Source organism: Terrapene carolina, unplaced genomic scaffold (genome assembly GCF_002925995.2).
Source record: "Terrapene carolina triunguis isolate 2854851 unplaced genomic scaffold, T_m_triunguis-2.0 Scaffold238, whole genome shotgun sequence".
Taxonomy (NCBI): domain Eukaryota; kingdom Metazoa; phylum Chordata; order Testudines; family Emydidae; genus Terrapene; species Terrapene triunguis.
Genome location: NW_020664589.1, coordinates 902,450 through 918,755, shown reverse-complemented (window position 1 = coordinate 918,755; position 16,306 = coordinate 902,450). Strand labels below are relative to the sequence as shown.

Sequence of the window (16,306 nt, the reverse complement as noted above, 5' to 3'; positions counted from 1 at the left end):
GCCCGTGTCCCCACCCCCCAGCCGCCCAGGGCAGGAGGAGGGTCTGTGACTGTATCCCGGCTCCCCACAGCTGCCCACGTGGCTCTCCCCGACCCAGCTCTGGCCGGGGTTGCGGGGGGCCTCGGAGCCGCGGCCCGGCCATGATAAGAGTTGGGCGGGCAGCTGTGGGGAGCCACGGGGGACCCGAGCAGTCCCTGGCCTGTGTCCCTGCCCGCCCGGGGCAAGTGGAGGGTCCGTGACTCCGTGGATCCTCACAGTTGCCCATGCGGCTCTTGCCGTAGCCGGGCTGCGGCTACGAGGCCCCCCTTCCGGCCAGAGCCAGGTCGGGGAGAGCCACGTGGGCAGCTGTGGGGAGCCGGGATAGAGTCGCAGACCCTCCTCCTGCCCTGGGCGGCTGCGGGGTGGGGACACAGGCTGGAGGCTGCTCTCAGCCCCCCCCCCCACACCCCGGGCAGGTGGAAGGTCTGCCGACTGCCGCAGCTCCCTACAGCTGCCCGGGCTCCCCAGCAGAGCTCCACACTGGCCTGGCCAGGGGGTGGGATGGTGGGGCTGAGGTGGAAGAGGAGGGGAAGTGGGAGAGCTATGGTCCCCTCCCTCCCCCCATGGTTCTGGCGCCACGGGCCCAGGACTCGGCCACATGGGAAAGAAGAGCTGCGGGCCCGAGGCGGGAAGCTGGAGGGGCCCTGGAGAGAGGGTGGGCTGGGCCACGCAGGCAGATTGGGTAGGCTGAGCCTGCCCCTGCCTTTGATACCTGCCGCCCATGGGCAGCACACACTCTTATTCAAAGCAGAAGAGGGAATACTTGAGGAGTTTGTATTCTGAGGGAGTTGCTTTACAGTACTGGTCAGTTTTCTAATCAGGTTTCCGCTTACTAAACTGCACTGACATGCAGCATCCATGACTCTGCTGGTTTCCACGATCAGTGACAATCCACTGGTTAATGCTACAGACTAAGTTCAAGTCATGTGATAAACCATGTCCTATTTCATATCTAATACAGGTGGTGCTGGCTGAACAGAGGCAGACCTAAATGGAAGTGGGGAGGGGTTTTTTGTCCTCCCCAAACAGTCATTTTCAGGTTACTTACGGTATTTGGACATTGTATGCAACACTGATCTTGATGAGTTTTAAAATGTAATTGTCAAAGGAAGTCTCTGGGGTCAACTGACTCCCGAGTAATTTAATTATAGCTCCAGGCCATTTTGGATTTTACATGATCATATTTACTTAGCAATAAATCTCTCATTCTCTAGGTAGGCCGCGTAATTGAATTACTTTTATCTTTTTCCTTCCCTTTTGAAAACCCTAGTGATTTTTGGATCCATGAAGTAAAAGAGAGTTTCGAAAAAAGCTTGGTGATTTGGCAATACTTTTTGATTCTGTCAATATTTAATTGCACTCTATAAACTCTAACAAAGGCAGTTTTCTAACCATCAGAGTCAGCTTCTGAAATAAGCAAAAGGGGAAAGTTAAAAGGACTGGAAAAGAAGAGAGATATCTAGCTCATAGAACTGGAAGGGACCTTGAAAGGTCATTGAGTCCAATCCCCTGCCTTTACTAGCAGGACCAAGTATTGATTTTGCCTTAGATCTCTAAATGGCCCTCTCAAGAATTGAACTCACAACACTGGGTTTAGCAGGCCAATGGTCAAACCACTGAGCTATCCCTCTCCCCTGAGCTTCATTAGACAAGAACTCTAAGGGGCCCAGTCTTTTATTCTTGCATGCAAGTGACTCCCACAAATCTGCATGGGAGGGGTTAAATGCACCTATGGAGAGGATCATAAATCTCTATTATAAGAATGTATGGACTTTATAATGCACAGAAACAGCTGAGTTTCTGAAAGGGAAAATCTTCCCCAGTAAAACTAAGCCCCATCCCCAAAAGTCAGGACTCAAATGAATCATAACAGAAAAGAGATGCAGAAAACATGATCTCACACACAGAGGAACATTTATTATACACCTGATACCCATTATCCCTTTCTTGTGCTATACATCAGACATCCGCTTTCAGGAAACAAAGCTCCATTCAGAGCTGCAGTCTGAAGGCAGCAATGCAGCTGCCTAGCAGAGAGGGAGGACAGTAGAAGAAAAGTTCAACCCTAAAACAGCCCTGTACCATGGTATAGTTAACTGTGTTTGGATCTCAGTGGCAGCAATTGGGGTGGGATAAGGGACCTTCTTTTAGTCTGGCTTCCCACCGCAAGAACTATTAGGGATGTATGGTATCTCTGAACTACTGGCAACAGTGGCGTGCTGTCGGTGTCTGCAAGGCATGCATTGAATGCCTCAGTCTGGCTGTGCCTGCAGGACAATTCTGTCTGGCCCTGCACTTGTGTGGAGGATGCCATTTTGTAGAACAAAATGGCATCCTCCGCATAGCATGACCTCACGTGTACTGTATGTGCAAGGTCACACCGCACAGAGGACGCCATCTTGCGTGCCAATGTACAACTGCATGCCTGACTGAAAATTTCCCGGCATGCCACTGACTGGCAAGCATTGTCACAGCTCTACCAAGGAAAACTCTCCCACTAGCCGGTGCAACAAGCACAAGGATTAGTGATCATTTTATTATAGAAGGAATAACCCGTAAAAGTCTGTGAAATATAACTGCCCAAAGGGATATTATTATTTCTTATTGTATTATCTTAGCGCCTAGGAGCCCCCGTCATGGACCAGGATCCCGTTGTGCTAGTTGCTGGACAAACACATTTCTCCTCGTTAATTAGCAGGGGCCACACCATTGTAGCAGAGGGAGCAGCATTACAACAGGCCTTGTGTTAATTTTATTTGCCAATGAGAACGAGTTAGAAATGTGTAAACAAAACCATAGAGACCGAAGAAGGATTCTGCTATGGTAAGCTGTAGCATTTTGGACCTTTCCAGCACAATCCTGGGGTATATATATTTTCCCATAAGGGATGTTCCAATGTAAAACAAAGTATTAAAGTAAAGCTACCTCAGCTTCATTTTAAGCTCTTGCCAGGTCCTGGCATTCTGCCAATGCTCTGGCCTGTGTGTCGAATTTCTCTTGCCTCTGCCAAGGGGCAGGCAGGTTTTAATATCTTGACTGAAACTCTGTAAAGGCCTTTTGCAAGTGGCTTTCCACAGACCTGACTGGAGGATTTTAATTCTCTGATTTGTACTGAAATTCGGCAAGGTAAGAAGTATTAGCACGAAACACCAAACTAGGCAATAGGACATGAATCATTGAATTTCCCCAGGCGAGAGCTTCAAAATATGCTATTGAGTCAGCTAAAAACCTTCAACTGGTTCACCGCTGCCCCTGAAACTAGCTAATAGCCAGAGGTCCTTCTTCACTTTTGTGTGATAGCAAGGAAAAGTGCTCACTACCCACTCTATAATAAAATAAAACAATATTATTATTATTAATAATAATAATAGGGAATCTAAAGAATAAGGAGAGCTCAGAGGTACAAAGATGCACATGCACAGATCTTCATTACTAAGCAAAAAGGAATGTATCTTTCAAAATCAACTCCCTAAATAAGGGTTGCAGCAATGGAAATGGGTAAAGAAATGTGCCACAGGCGCATGACACTTGTACAGAAATCTCAAGGCCACCAGAGGTTGGCTGGAGTAGGATAGTTCATTTAGATCCACCACCAGTGGCGTATACAGAATTCTAGGGTCATAGTGGGAGAATGCAATAAGAATTCATTAATCACATTTGCAGAATGGAGATCACATACTACAGTCCCTCCGGAACAAGTATGGGTTGAAGAGCCAGATGTTTCACACATACCTTGGTTAGCTCTTGTGCATTCGCAAGATTGTCGACAGCAATAGCCAAGAAGACATTCAGGAGTGTGTCTTTTAGACAGCAGCTAAGGAAAAATCTTCACACAGTGATGGGTTAAATAATCTTCCACTTATATTTCCCCACCACCACCACCACCACCTGCAACCAACAGAGTATTACAGACATGGGAAAAGGAAAAATCTAGTTCCCCTCCTGCCAACATAGGATTGCACCCTACTGAATATTCTCCAGTGCTTTGTCAATCCAGTTACAAATTACCCAACTTCATCACTTGCATTGGGAGACTATTCCAGAGCATAGGAGATATCACAGTTTCATCCATTCTTCCCCTCCAGCTTCTCCACTCCACCATGCTGACTCAAACACACGCACCTACTTTTTGGCCTTCTTCATTCCCCCCTTAAATATCAACCATTAGCTGAAAAACGGTTTGCTCTGAGACAATTCTTCCATCTCTACTATACAGTGGTTGCCATTAAAAAGGAAAATATCTTCTCAAGTTAAATTTGTCTCACTGCAATATTACATACTAGCTGGAGAAAAATACAACTTATCACAATAAAGTCAATATGTCAATGAAATTATTGCTTTCTTTATCACTGGCACATATTATATGTCTAGTATTATTCTTTTATTTATTATGAGGAGGAACACTTTCATTTTTGCTTATGATTTCAGCTCTTCCTTGTTCCTTCATATTTTTTTATTGTGACCATTTTTGGTATTGGTTTCCAATAAAGCGAAGGATAAATTACAAATAAGACAGTACATACACAAAAGGCGGAGCATATACAGCAAACAAACAAAAACAAGACATGTCCACAAATCCAAAATCATATCTCAGAAAGAATGCCATGTTGTGAAAATATCTGATATATGACAACAAGGTGTTCAGCTCTAGATGTTCTGTGATGGCTGTCTGAAGTAGTGATGGATCTGCTGAATGGGATCCTAACATGATAATGAAGATGATCTTGCATGTACTTAGTCTTCTTCCTCTAAAAATCCCAAAGTCATTTACTACTATACGTGCCTATGTGTGTGTGTATAGGGGTTGCTTCAACCACCAGAGCAAAACACTGTAGTAGTTTGACACAGTAGTTGCTGCACAAGAATTTAGGACAGGAATTGAAAATATACCAGAACCAACTGAAATGCCTGAAGGAATTTTAGGCAGACAGAACGTAATTAACTACTAGGCTGTGTCTGCTGGTGTGGTCTGTGAGCTGGGAAAGCTGCACAAGGCACAGCTGTAGGGAACAAATGATTTATAAGAGAAAGCAATGAGATAGAAAAGAGTGAAGCAGATAAAGGGGAGTATGGCAAGGAGCAAGGGTGTGTAGTATAGTTAGCAGACCCTTCCATGGCAGCTAAATCTAAGGGCAGGTCTACACTACAGCAGGGATCGACTTTCTGAGATCGATTCACCGGCGGTCAATTTAGTGGGTCTAGTAAAGACCCGCCAAATCGACTGCCGATCGCTCTCCAGTCGACCCCTGTACTCTACCCCCAACAAGAAGAGTAAAGTAAGATGACGGGAGATTTTCTCCCATCGACCCCCCACGGTGTAGATCCTGCGGTAACTCGACCTAAGGTACGTTGACTCCAGCTACGTTAAGTTGAGTAGCGTAGGTCGACTTACCGCGTAGTGCAGACATAGCCTAAGACAGGATTTAGGGAAACGCTGGGCTAAGAACTCATTTAACTATGTGGGTGCTTTGCACTTCTCAGGCAGTTGTCCTAGTAGGGCAACTGGGACTCCCCAGTGTCCAGGGGATCTGTGGTGGCATAAAGCTGGTGTAGTTGGCTCCACACCACCCAGTCCCAGACACCTCAGCTTAGGGGCACATGAGGGATGTGCTCAGAGCACCCTGAGCTCCAGCAATACTCAGCTAGCTGAGTGGTACCTTGGGGACCATTCCCAACAGTCTAGCTCAGAGCAGGCTGCTTAACTTAGTGCCTGAGTCTTTTCTCAGTTATGCATTACCACTGTGATGAAGCAGAGAAACTGCCCATCAGCAAAGCAGGGGTAAAGAGAGCCTTTGGGCCCACCTAGCCCTGCCCCACTATACCTGCAATCAATGCCAGGTCTGGAGGGGGGAGAAAAGGAGAGAGCCTGGCTCAGTTTAGGGCTGACTGGCAAAGAGGCAAGAGCTACCTGCCTCCCTACCTGAGAAGAAGGGTCACTAGCCTACCAGCTGAGGCAGCCATCAGGGAGTAAGTACTGTCTCCCTGGCCAAGGGAGACTAGGAGCCTCCAGCACCTGAGGTAACTGGATGACTGAAGCACAGACACATTGTAGGGTTCGGCCACACCAATCCTATGACTGCCCCGCCCGAAGGAGCCTGGGTCTATGGCAAGGCACTGCCCAAGATTCACAAAGGGACACTGGGAGACAAGCCACCCCAATGAAGGGACAGTGGTAGGAAGTAGCCCAGAGCAGGTGATTTAGACTCCCTGCTGCAAGGGCCCCCTGTTCAGGGGGTCGACTCACACAGGGTCCTGGTCTGGGACCCACTGGAGAGGGAGGGCCTGGGTCCCTCTACCCCACCGCCTAAAATCCTGAAGCACCTCCACTAGGGAAACAAGGGGCTAGAGGTCAGGCGCAGCAACCCCTAGGCCTCCTGGCCCTACAAGCACCGTCTTACGCCACATTGACTCCCTGCACGGTGACACTAAGCAACAGGGGTTGTGTTTAGTCAATCAGTGAGCTACAGAGCCAGAGAAAGTCACGAGGTCTGTCAGCCTCCATGGGTACGTCTACCCTGCAGCTGGGAGCGAGCATCCGTGCCCGGGTTGACAGACTTGTATCAGTGGGGCTCGCACTGGCGTGCTAACAATAGCTGGGTGAGCTTTGCAATCTGGGCTCTCAGGCCCACCCAACCCCAAAGGTTTGAGAGCCTGAGCAGCAACATTGACACCCCTGTTTTTAGAGCATCAATGCAAGCCCTGTTAGCACGAGTCTGTCGACCAGGCTGTCATCTCGGATGGCGGAGTCTGGTCTGTAGAGATGATCTCCCTGGTTCTGAGAAAAGCTGGAAATGGTTCCTTCTTGTTTGCAGGCAGGGCAGGTAGGGGCAATGGGTGAGAGAATATCCTTCCTGCTGAGTCAAGTCAGCGGAAAACAAACAAACCCTCTGAAACAATCATTCCCCACCCACCATGCTGTCTCCTTAATGATTGTGTTTCTGACAGACGTTTGAGTTCCATTAACTTTTGATGTAAAAGATACTAATTTCCCAATTCCCCTTTACATGCCGATTGGAACATGAGGTTCTAATTTAACAAAATGGAGTGACAGCTGTGACGGCTGCATTACCGCTGTCAGAGGTCACTGCTGCCATTCCAAGTGACCACGGCTATCTGGACTTCTTCCTCTCAGGTGCTACCAATGCTTTCAAAACGCCTCAGAGCAACCAAGTCAGAAACCCAATGGGGTTAAATGGCAATCACGGAGCTGGCTTCCCACTCCTATCCCTTGCATACAAACAGGCAGAAAAAGCCTCATGTAATGTTGTTAACCGCCGCCAATATATCTTTTAATGGGGTGCGCTGTTTTGATCCACCTTCAAACTGATACAGTCTGGTCAAATGGGAGCTTTGGGACCATGCGAGTCACATGAAGACCTTGGCAGCAGCCCTGGTTGTACCAAGCACTGCACAAAACTTCAGCATTTGGCTCAGATTGTATCTTCCTGGACAGGTTAACACAATCCGCAGGTTAGCTGAATTCAGCAGCTTTTGTTCAGCATTGCCCTCACTCCATAGTTACAAAGAGGCTGGCTGCTTTTGAGGGATAGATTTGGCCTTGAAGTTTCATTTAGGACACTCCCTCTAGGTCTTGATTATATTCAAAGTTGCACTTGTGTACAGAGCAACACTGAATATAGACAAGGCCTTACCTTGTATCGGGCCAGATTCTTTTCTCCATCCCAATAGTGCCACTCCTATTAAACGTACTGAGACAGAGCCAGCAATAGGATTTTGTGGAACTAGAAATATAATATAAACGAGAATCTCAGGGTTTGGGGGTCTTTTTGGTTTTGGTTTTTAAGCAAGTTTCTAGCCCTTTTCCTTGCAAAGGGCCTCGAAAACATAAACTGATACAAACAAGTGGGGGACACTATTGAAGCCGGAGGCTGGGGATACACCCACTCACCACATTTACAATGAAACAGTTACGTCTCCTGAAGAATCATCTCATTGACTCGCCCCAAAACTCTTAGGCCAGTTCTGCGCAGAGTGATGCGATCACAGACCATGGTGGGCAGGAATTTATGTATGCAGCAGGCGGGGTAGCAGCAAAACATTGCTTTGGAAGCCTACCCCCAATTGCTAAAATAGGCTCTCTAATCGGAGCAGAATTTGGTCCATTTCTTTCCAACCTCCTTCTCCTAAGCAGTAATTCATCAAAGGCTGGCGCTGAGAACCTGAAAATAAAGCCACTCCTTAAAGAGGAACCGCAGTGTCTTCTTTTGCTTTGCTACTGCACAGCCTCCCAGTTGGAGCACACGTTAGCTAAGAAAACCTGTTCCCAGAGCTGATCTGACTTCAGTGATGCAAGTAAGAAAAATGAGAAGAGCCATGTACATTTCAACACCAGTGAAAATGCCCACGGGAAAGGGTGGTGGAAAACTAGTGTTTGCCTATTGAACAATCCAGGTTGGGAAAGAAGCGTTCTTTTCAAGCTTCTAAGAGGGTATTGCAAATGACAGAGGCAGGAACGAAATAGTAAAATTATTGTTTAAAAAGTAATTAACAGTGTCCCTTTAACTGATGGATTAGAAATAGAAGAGACATTATCTGTCATATCTAATCCACTATCTGGCCATTGCAGGATTATTCCCTAAAGGATAATAGATATATTGTATCCTACCAATATTTCCCTTTTCTTAATGCCATTCTATTACTTCAGGTTATACCTACTTGTGCCGCCAACAGTTTAACATCTAGAAAAAATATTAGGGAGGGTTGGTTGGTTGGTTTTTGGCAGACTACATTTATATTTCATTTTCAGACATTTCTGATTATGTTGTACCTGACACAACATAAGCCATTTGAAAGTTATGGTTCACTTTTCTCTGATATATGAAAAGAATGCTCCCTGCATGCCACAAGCATTAAAAATGTATTTCAATGAAAGACAGAGGTGGCAGCGACCTCACTGAAATCCTTTTTGAAATATCAGCAGGAGTACCAGTGGGCTTAGCGCTGCTATTCCCTGAGTGATGAAGGGAAAAAGAGACACTTTAAAAACAGAACAAAAAAAAATCCCCCACATCTGTTCTTCCCAATCTGTGCAGATTCTCATGAATGTTAATTGGAGATAAAGTCACATGGTTAGGGAGCAGCGTAATCCCAAATTTACTCTATCAAATTATACCGGTCTGAAACATTTCGGAAGACATATTTCTACAGAGACAAAATAAGCCATACTCTGATGTCACTTACACTGGTGTAAATCTGGAGAACCTCCACTGAAGTCTTTTTCCAGATTTGCAACACTGTACAGTATCTCACATCCGAACCTGGTCCAGGAACTTCGTTGGGATGAATTAGCTCTGTTATAGTGATTTCCTTAATGTCATAAATACTTTTCAGTTGGCTTTCTTCTCCTCCTGTGTACTCCATTTATGCAAAAACTCCACGGCAGTGAACTCATGTTCACCTGCAGGATTCACAGAGAATTAAAGAATCACTCTCGACATATCTTATTTTATGTGTGTATATAGTGCCCTGAGGATTCCTCTGTCTGCATTACAGGGTGTGTGGCACGTAGTTCGGGTTGCCTGGAACAGACATGAGAAGCAAAGTTTTGGTGACTCTCTCCTGGATGAGCTGAGTGAGAATCCCGGAGGCATGTTACTGAGCACTGAAATGGGCAATAATGAAAATGAACTAATAATGAAAGCGACCTGAAGAAAAGCTCTGAGTAGCTCAAAAGCTTTGTCTCTTTCACCAAAAGAAGTTGGTTCAATAAAAGGTACTATAATAATAAATGGAGATATCCTATCTCCTAGAACTGGAAGGGATCCTGAAAGGTCATTGAGTCTAGCCCCCTGCCTTCACTAGCAGGACCAAGTACTGATTTTGCCCCAGATCCCTAAGTGGCCCCCTCAAGGATTGAACTCACAACCCTGGGTTTAGCAGGCCAATGCTCAAACCACTGAGCTATCCCTCCCCCATCTTGTGTTTCTAAAGCAATGAAAGAGCCAGGCTATTAAAATGTCTTTTAAAATGTTTTCCCCAAGTGTAATCTTCAGCTGGAACTGTCTGTCAGTTAAAATGGAACTTTAAAGTGGTTAGTTCCGCAGCATGAGGTCCCTTTTATGTGCAAAATTCTCATGGTTGGGGATGCTCAGTCCATAAATCTAGTTGAGCTGCTAATCATGTTCCAGAGTTGGAGATAATGACTGTTATTTTAATCTAACCCTTTACCATCTAGTCTGCTCTCTACCTCGAAAAAAACATGTCATGGATTCAATGAAATCAATAAAGAAGTGACAGCAAAGAGATTTCAAAGTGTCCCTTTATGGCACCTGTTCTTGGCAGAGTACGGCAGGTAGGTGTGAGGATCTGCAGAAGTTTCAGACACACATCAAGAGGAGTCTGGGTGGAAACATACAGGGGAGAGGCCCTCCTTGCATCCCTAACAAAGAGGACAGTTGGATAGCTGGAGCGTACAAAGAACATGATGTTGGCCCTGGAAGGCATGTAGCATGGAAATGAAAATAAAACCAGTATAGGAAACAGTGTATCAACCAATGGGAAACCCTTTCCCTTTCTCCAGTGCCATATGTCCCTGTAGCGGGGTGGTCACCCGCTCTGGCTCAGAAAGGGTTAAAGCCAGCCCTGGGAGAGGGCTGGGGCTGCGAGCTAAAGGCTCGCTGATTGGGGGAAGCAGCCGCAGCCGAGCCATGCCCCAATCAGGCCACAGCCGGCCCTATAAAAGGCCAGTGAGCCAGGAGTGGGCAGAGTCTCTCTCTGGCCATAGAGAGAGAAGGACCTGGCTGCCTGGAAGCTGAGCACGGTAGTGAGAGTGGAGCAGGGCTGCGGGAAGGCTAGAGGAGCTGGGGAGTCCAGCCTGGCAATCCCTCAGGCTGCAGGTCTTTGATGAAAGGCCAGGAAGGGTACTGGGGTAGACAAAGGCAGCAGGTCTAAACCCTCCTCACCGATGATGAGTGGCAATTATACTTCAGTCCACCCCAGTGAGTGGGGGCTAGATAGTGACTGGCAGTAGCCCAAGACTGAGGCGAGGTGGGGATAGAGGGTTGGAGGTTCCCTGGAGAGGGGAGACCCAGATCTGTGAGGGTACAGCACCCCGGCCTGAAAGGGGCAGGAGGGACTCAGGCCCAGCGGCAAGTGGGACACCGGCCTGCAGAAGGCTCTCTGGAGCTGGAAATGCTAATTCCCTGGACGACCAGCAGGAGGCGCCGCAGGGGTGAGTCCCGCCCCGTGAGAGTCCCTCACAGCATTTCATAAAGGGCAGGGCTCTTCCTAAGTAGGTCAGGACAACATCTTTGGGTCAGTCTGGAGAAAGTCTCTATGGCTTCTGTGCCTCCCTAATTCTGGACTGCTCCAGGTACTGGAGTGGCTCCAGATGCATGTTAGGCTAGCCTTGGGGACTGCTCTAACCTACACAGCCTTGTATAGCTGTCTATGGGCTATCCAGAGCACACAGCGCTCTGTCCACTCCCTTGCCTGCCTTCGGCATACCTATGCTGCGAACCATCTCACACAGCTCCTTTGCAGGGAGAGTTCTAAAAGGGGCTGGTGCAGGGAAGAGACTGTCCCTTGGTGGCTCTCAAATTGAACAATACTCTTTGAAAACTACACTCTGATTCGCCATTCCATCATACACGTTTTATGCTGGTGAAACTAATGAATTCTGTGCAGTGACATCAGTGTACAGGAGCAGAGAATTAGCGAGGGTGGAGGGGGGGAAAAGGGATAAGAATGCAATCCATATCCTTTTAAAAAGCATTAGATCTCAGTCTCTTTACGGTTAAAAGCCAGCCTGTTTCTCCCAGTCTCTCTCTCTCAATGTGATTATATTTTCATCTCATTTTCAAATGCCAAGCCCTAAGGATCCAGAGCTCTTCCCTCCTCCCCCGCCCCCTCCCAATTTCAGAATCCTCTTATTTCCAGCAGGGTCTCTGCACTGCCTGAGCTGGATACCCTAGTGCAAAGACCGAGCCCGTCTCCATGTAGTAGATACTGCTGCTCACTGACAGTCTGAATTAGAGCTGGGTAATTCCGAAGACAGCCTCTAATGTGACAACTACAACTCAGATGCCATTTAATCTGCCGTTCCTTATCATATTGCCTCACGCTGAATACAGAGAAACGTGCAAAATGAAAGGCGGGTATGCTGCTGTGAATGTGCACTTACCTTGTTTTCTCACTTTCCCCCCCAAAATGATTCTACATGGACTGTTTCAATACAGCTATTCTCCCACCCCCGCCACCCGCCCTTTAATACAAATTCCCAAACAAACATCTTTTTTGACCTGGAGCAAAGGCTGCTAAGCCGAAAGAGGCTCTCTCAGGTAGGAGGTGGTTGTGAGGCACTCTGATCAGCCTGTTAAGGCTCCTTTACCCTGCTGTAGGACCTTTCATCCAAAGACCCTGAATCGTTTCACAAAGGTGAATATTATTATCCTTATTTTACAGGTGGAGAAACAAACTGAGAAACAGGGAGATCAAGGGGTAGTTTACACTCAAACATTCACCAAATAAATAACTAAGGCCGTGTATATACATACAGTGCTGCAGCTGTCCCGATACAGTTTCACCACTGCAGCACGTGCAGTGAAGACGCTCTATGCACTGAATGGTACAATATGTGTAAGCTAGATGTGGTGTTTGTTGAATCAAGGCTGAAAAGTGCACTTTTAACTTGCTTTTAGTAAAGAATTTTTCACCCCTGTAATTCATTACTAAGTATGCAATTACTTTATCACAGTATATAACAGTGGTACCAAAATCACAAGGTCTAAAGAGAAATCTAATCTATATGGTATGAGTGTGGTGACTTGGTATCTAATAAATATTTTCTGGAGTTTTCTTGAGATTAGAATTTGCTAAAAGTAGTAGGCTTCAATGTCTACTAATAAATTAATACATCATCATATAATTTTACACTGAATAATTAAAAGACTCAGTGTGTTAGAGCAATAGGCTGTTATTCAATCCTGATCCTGCAGTCCTTACTCAGGCAAAACTCCTACTGATTTATGCGACTGGCATAAGCTATGTTGGCGCAAGAAGCTCTCTTGTCAGCATAGCGCTGTGCACACGAGTGCTTATGCCGGTGTAACTTCTGTCGCCCGGAGGGTGGAACAGTCACACCCCTGAGTGATATAGGTTTTGCCGGCCTAGGCTGTAGTGTAGACCTAGCCTACGTTGGATTTCATTTCAGTGCAAGTATGTGTGTGGACACACTTCACGCTAAAAGGTTCTATTTGGATTTATCTTAAATTATTTTTTCCCTGGCTTAAATTCAATCAATATGGGACTTTCTTAATTTGAAGTAAGTGTCCACACACAGACTTGCCGTGAAATACCAAAAGGTATGAATTAAAACCAATTGAGTGTTTGGAGCAGGTCTGTGCAGAGGCAAGCCCTAAGTGACTTACACAAGGTCACCCAGTAAACCGGTGGCAGAGTCAGAATAGCACCAAAGTGCCCTGACTCCCAGACTTGGGCTTCACCCACTACACTACATTGCCTTCCAGCACTTCAGGAGGCTGGAGAATCCTGAATGCTGATTTGCCAGTGAGAGACAGCATGTCATACCATGGACAATTCATACTGAAGTGCAAGGATACAGTTACCAAACAATGTCAGGACGATGAAGTAAATGGAAGAGAACATTCCTGAGTGGACCCCACCTTGTGATACTATCCCATGATACATCACTGCATTCCAGTCTTCGCCAGTCAGTATCTGGGTAGTTAAATATGAGAGAGAGAGAGAGAGAGAGAGAGAGAGATGAGCAAAGGATTGGAGTGTTTAAGCATCATTTATATACAGCCATGGGCACAGATCCTCAAAGGGAAATCTACTGATAAGAAGGCCACTGCAAAGGGGTGTGCCAGAAACCTGTCCAACACCTTCAGGTTATTTAGCCTTCTTTTGCCCATAAGAGTTTCTAGAAGCTCTTTCTGCAGATCAACTGCAACCCTGTCTCTACCAACGTAGCTACAACGCCGCATACATATCTACCTAAAACTGGTAGTCGCTTGCATTTTTTCTGCCTCCCTTAAGAGGATAGGGAGAGATTCCTTCTGAGAACTCCTGTCAATTACATTCCTCAACATACATTGTTTAAACTATTTTGGTTTAGATAAAACCAAAGTAATATAGTGATTATTGGGAGGTACAGCAGAGAAAATAGGTATTAACCACCAGACTCTATAAAATTCCTTCCAGCCAGCTGGGGGTGGTTTGAGGCAGGATTTATGGATCCACAGATCCAAAGCTTGGGCTGGGAGGAGGCCCATGAGAGGGCCCTGTAACCAGAGACATCTGTGGTCTGCCATGAGGGCTGAGGAGTACTTGGGACCACTGGCAGCAGGAGGCCAGTAGCAGCACTTAATGGCTGCTCCTTAGTCCTATTCCCGCCTCAAAACTCCTTCCCTCAGCGGACTCTGGGGCTGCCTGTTTTCTGCTGCCTGGCAGCACCGGCACTGTGAGATTGGCGGCTGGACACAGAGTGAAGACTGCCAGCATGCAGAAGTGGTAGCAGCCCTACTCCCATATGCCCTTGCCAGGCCAGCCCAGTGGAATTTTCGGTTTCCTTCCATTAGCCAGTCATGCATAGGGGCCAAGATTTCCACAGCTCCACCTGTGATGTTTCCCATGGATGGGAGAGGGAGAGAGTCACTGACTTCACTCCACAGGGGGGCAGGAGAAGCGCCTGCCTCTGGCAGGGGGGAACACTACTGGCTGCCTATGGGGCAAAGGCAGATGTCTCCTGATGCAGGAGGTACCCTGGCTGGGGTTGTGTCTGGGGTAACTGGAAGATGTTTCAAGTTGCGGGTGCTAGGGAGGGGGTACCTGGGCAGTGTGCCTGGGACAGCTGGGGGGGTTCCTGAGTGCTATCTGGTGGGTGCTGGGGGACAGGTGGGGGAGCTGAGGGGTGAGGGGAGCTAGCTGGCAGGTGTTGGAGTAGCTGGAAGGATGCTGAGGAGGTACCAGGGTGCAGCTGGAGGAAGTGGGTGTGCTGGCAATGGAAGGGAGGCAGAGCCCAGCAGCGAATCCCTCACCTTCTTTTTCAACCAGCCATTGCTCTCACCTCGGCTCCATGCTTTGCCCTGGCAGAGTGACAACAGGCTGAGCAGCAAGAGGGGTGGGCAGAGAGGCCATCTGGATTTTTGCTCAGCAAGCACCACCCAGCAGCCTCGTGGAGCAACCGTGGAACCTACTTCCTACTCGCCTGCCCCATTCTCCATCTGTCCCCTCTTCTACCCACCCTTCTCCCTCGCCAGCAGCACAGCACCAGGCTACCAGCCACAGCTGCTTCCTCCTCCTGGCTGCTCCATGCAGCTTGGCTCCAGCCGGGGAGCAGTGAGAGTGGAGGGAAAGAGGCAGCTAAGCTACAATTTACCCTTACAGCAGCCCTAGTAACCTGGAGGATCCCTGTTGCCTCCCTACTAAATCCTACAGGGCTCCAGGCAGATGCGATGGGGCTGAGTCAGACAAGCGTCACAGGAGACATTGGACACTTGGTAGCCCCACCATCTTGGTTTGTCGGTAACAGCAGGTGCAGGTGTAACGCCAACAGACCCTGGTTCGTCGGCGGGTGGGATCAAACCAGGGACCTAGGGAGCTTAGTGCATGAGCCTCTACCACATGAGCTAAAAGCCAACTGGCTGTTAGCTAAGGCTGTAGAGCAGACTCATTTTCTCTCTCTCTCTAAGTGGTCTCACTGCCGCTAGATGGGACAGAACACCACACCAGAAGGTGTGTGGGTTACACAGGGGTCTGGTCAGCGCCTGCTGCTCCCTGCCGTCTTTGACCACAAGGCGCCACAGACAGCCAAATGTTGCAGACAGCAACCACCAGGCCAGAGAAGCACAAAACCCAACACAGAATCTAAATGAAGAACATAATCGGAAGGAGGAGAAATCTTGGGTTCGTAGGTGAGGGACTGTGACTTCCTATGTGGTTGTACAGGGCACAACACAATGGGACCCGGATCCTGATTTGAGGACTTTGGATGCAGACACAATAACAATAAATAGTACATGAATAATAGCTAAACAAACAGTGACTAATGAATTTGTCTCAGGCTTTGATAAGCATCACAGCTCCTAGGTGCTCATGCCACATCAAAACTTTCACTCTTCTGAGCCTCTGCCATCCCCGTTTTTCAACAACTTTCTTTGTGTTTTCAGCACTCTGAAATTTGTGCACCTAGCGTTCTGATTGCCCCGTATGGGGGGTTTTAATGATAGTGCTTCTTAGTGCATTAGGAAATGTTTTTTGGAATTCAGTACTCCAACCCACTAAT

The 16,306-nt window shown here is 47.4% G+C and overlaps 1 protein-coding gene across 1 annotated transcript in view; it reads right to left on the bottom strand.

Moving 5' to 3' along the window:
* The window catches only part of CACNA1B (calcium voltage-gated channel subunit alpha1 B), a 490,111-nt gene that overhangs the window by 143,125 nt on the left and 330,680 nt on the right, over window positions 1–16,306 (bottom strand). Inside the window, exons 17-18 of the mRNA XM_024206825.3 lie at window positions 13,620–13,737; window positions 3,772–3,839 (exon numbers count right to left, since the gene is read on the bottom strand). Coding sequence (XP_024062593.2) covers window positions 3,772–3,839; window positions 13,620–13,737 — 186 coding nt within the window. The remainder of the gene's footprint in view (window positions 1–3,771; window positions 3,840–13,619; window positions 13,738–16,306) is intronic.